Source organism: Propithecus coquereli, unplaced genomic scaffold (assembly GCF_000956105.1).
Source record: "Propithecus coquereli isolate 6110/MARCELLA unplaced genomic scaffold, Pcoq_1.0 Scaffold48, whole genome shotgun sequence".
In the NCBI taxonomy this organism is placed as follows: domain Eukaryota; kingdom Metazoa; phylum Chordata; class Mammalia; order Primates; family Indriidae; genus Propithecus; species Propithecus coquereli.
The window spans coordinates 8,473,363-8,476,296 of NW_012150618.1; the positions used below are offsets into that span (position 1 = coordinate 8,473,363).

The 2,934-nt window shown below is 33.5% G+C and overlaps 1 protein-coding gene across 1 annotated transcript in view; it reads right to left on the reverse strand.

The window, feature by feature from the left end:
• The window catches only part of ADGRG6 (adhesion G protein-coupled receptor G6), a 152,224-nt gene that overhangs the window by 42,152 nt on the left and 107,138 nt on the right, over positions 1 to 2,934 (reverse strand). The window contains exons 7-8 of the mRNA XM_012655523.1: positions 1,597 to 1,649; positions 398 to 460 (exon numbers count right to left, since the gene is read on the reverse strand). Coding sequence (XP_012510977.1) covers positions 398 to 460; positions 1,597 to 1,649 — 116 coding nt within the window. The remainder of the gene's footprint in view (positions 1 to 397; positions 461 to 1,596; positions 1,650 to 2,934) is intronic.

A 2,934-nucleotide genomic window follows, 5' to 3' on the forward strand; every position in this document is an offset into this window, starting at 1 on the left:
CTTTAAATGTTGAAAATATTTTGGCACCTAATTATATTATATTATGTAAACACTTTATTTAAAACAAAGCTATTTTCTTTGGAAGTCTCTTTGCAATTTTAAATAAGAGGTGATGGGTTATAATAAATAAACTGGAAACACTAAAAATCATCATCTATCCATTTTAAATGCTCCTCTTCTGAATTATTTTTCATCAGATGTACAATACTATTCAGTCTGTTATATTATGGTTTTAAGTACAAGAAAAAAAGTGTCCATTAGTATCAAAGAAATAATTCAAATGTGCTATGTGATTAAAATTTTCTCTTATGTCATTGTTTTCATTTCTCTACCAGATAGTCAAAGCAGTGAGAAAGAGAAAAAATGTTTACTTTTTGTAAGACTTTGTCAGTGTTACCTTTGATCATTCGCAATGCTTCTCTTGACTTTAACCTTGTCCTCTCCCGTGCTCTGGTGAAAACTATAACAAATATACACATTCATTAATAAACCTCATCCACAGCATCATCAACAACAAAATTTTGGGAAGCTAAAAGAAAGAGCAGACAGGACATTTTAAGCCACTATTTCCAAACATGTGCTCTGAGGTTCTAGTTTCTTTCATAAAGCTGGGCAACTGTGTGCTCTTGCTGTTTCGAAGACTCACACTGCATGCGAGTATACTAAGGAAACTGAGACGTTCTGATAAAGAAACCTGCTTCAGTTGGTTGAATAATGTACCTCCTCAACTTATCTGACAACATGACCCCTCTTCTGTGTTATTACTCCTCTTAGGTTTACGGAATATATGTTTCAGAGTCATAAAATATACTTTAGAAGATTAGTTTAAGTATAAAACTGTAAAAACAAGGTACAGAGAAGGATATTGAACAATTCTAATTGCTGAAGATTTAGTAGAGAACTTAAAAAGAAAAATAGTGAAAGGTAATCTTGAAAAGCCAGATTGTAATCAGACTGTAGATGTACAAGATCAGATCTTGCAGAAAAGTGGTCTCGAAACTGAAGTACACACAGCCCAAAGGGTGCTCTGCTGCCTCAAGGCCACACATGGCCCTCCAGATCCCCAAGCACAGTCCCTCAACCAAATCCAAACTTTCAAAAAACAAATTTCTTTATTAAAAAGGTTTGTTCCGTAAAATTTGGATTCAGTCAAAAGGCTGCCCTCAAGAATCCAGAAGGCCACATGTGGCCCCAAGGCTGCAGGTTCCCCACCCCTGTGGGGTATGAGAAGGAACTGACAACTTCTATTTATGTTATCCAATTTTAATTTTTGTCACACTATAACATATGTTGATTCAATTGTGTACAATGCACACACTGCATATACACAGTGTATTTAAAGCAAATGCATATTTGGGAGTACATGCTAAAATTTTTCAAAGGACTAGAATGAATGCTCAAAAAAATTTAAAAATCATTGCTGTTGCAATGAGGTTTTTTGTGCAAATAATATATAGCTGTTTTAGAAAGATTATGAATATGGTACATGTGTATTTTGTGTGTGTGGGTACAGTCAGAGAGAGAAAGAGAGAGAGCATGCTCAGCACTAATTAGATAAAACTTTCAGTTTCTCAAATAATTCATTAAGTCATTTACCTGATATTAACCACAAAAACAGTGTAGTTCCAATTCTGGAAGGTTGAATTGAGCTGAAAAACACAATGGAAAAGGCTGAGTTGTGGTAATATTTTTTTTTTAATCTGGATCAAGATTCTTCCCTCCCCAAAGATAAACTGTTATTAGAATAAGACCCCAGAAAAATGTTGGACAGTTAGAGAAGTGAAAAGTAAAGTAACAGTCATTGGATCATTACATGCCAAGAACTTGACAAATGCTACTTCTTTCAATCCTCACAACCAATGAGATAGGTATTAGCCTACCCCTTAGTCCCCACACAGCCTTATACGTAATATAAAGAAACTGAGCTTCACAGAGAGGAAATAGTTTGCCTAAAATCAGCCACATAGGAAGTAGTAGATCCCAGATTGGAATCCAAGTCTGTCTGTCTGGAAATGCTATCATTTCCTCTCCAGCCCATATTATAAGAAGAAGATTATCATCACAAATACCTTCCCCATTCTTCATTTAACAAACACCGAGGTGCACTAAAATATGTTTTCTAGTAATTTACATCTCATAAGTATATTAGGAACAAGAAAAATTATAAGTCAACAATATAAAGCTTAAAAAAACAAATAAGTCCAACATTTTTGGAACTGTGATAATTATTGTGTGGTTATTTAGCAGTCTTAATGGGCCTCAGCGCCAGACTTTTTAATGAAGCAATGGATTCCTTTCAATATAAACAACACGCTTCCAGGCTACAGTCTCTGAAACCAGTGCAAAATAGAATTTCTTCAATGACATGACATCCTCCTATTTATAAATCACCTCTGAAGGGTTCTTTAGGTCTTGTTTCATACGCACATTTAGGCTTCCTTATAAGCATTTCTAAAATTGAATGTAAATTTAAGAAAAGCCGGCAAAAAAAAGGGTAAAATTTTTTTAGTTGTAAATAGTAATAATATGAATCAGGGACACCACTTATGTTTTCTCTGTTATCAAGTATCTGCTTTGATATCTTGCATCTCAAATAAAAAGTGTCTGGTAAAGTTTAGCTTCAGAGGAGAATGATGCTATGTTACCTCTCAATAACTTTCTTTTGCTACCAAGGACACATTTATCAGACACCTACTACATAAGAAAATCCATTTTTCTTACTTTAGAATGTATATGCTAATGACTTATTCACAAAAAAACAATTCTGAACTGTAATAATATTATATATAAAAAGAAGTACGGTCTCACAGTATGCTGTAGGTAGGAAATGAAATAATAGAAAAAATAGAAAGCTATGAAAAATAACATTTTTGAGATTATTATTAAGAAGAAAATGAAAAAATCCACAGGTTGTATTTGTAGAAAAATGAAGAA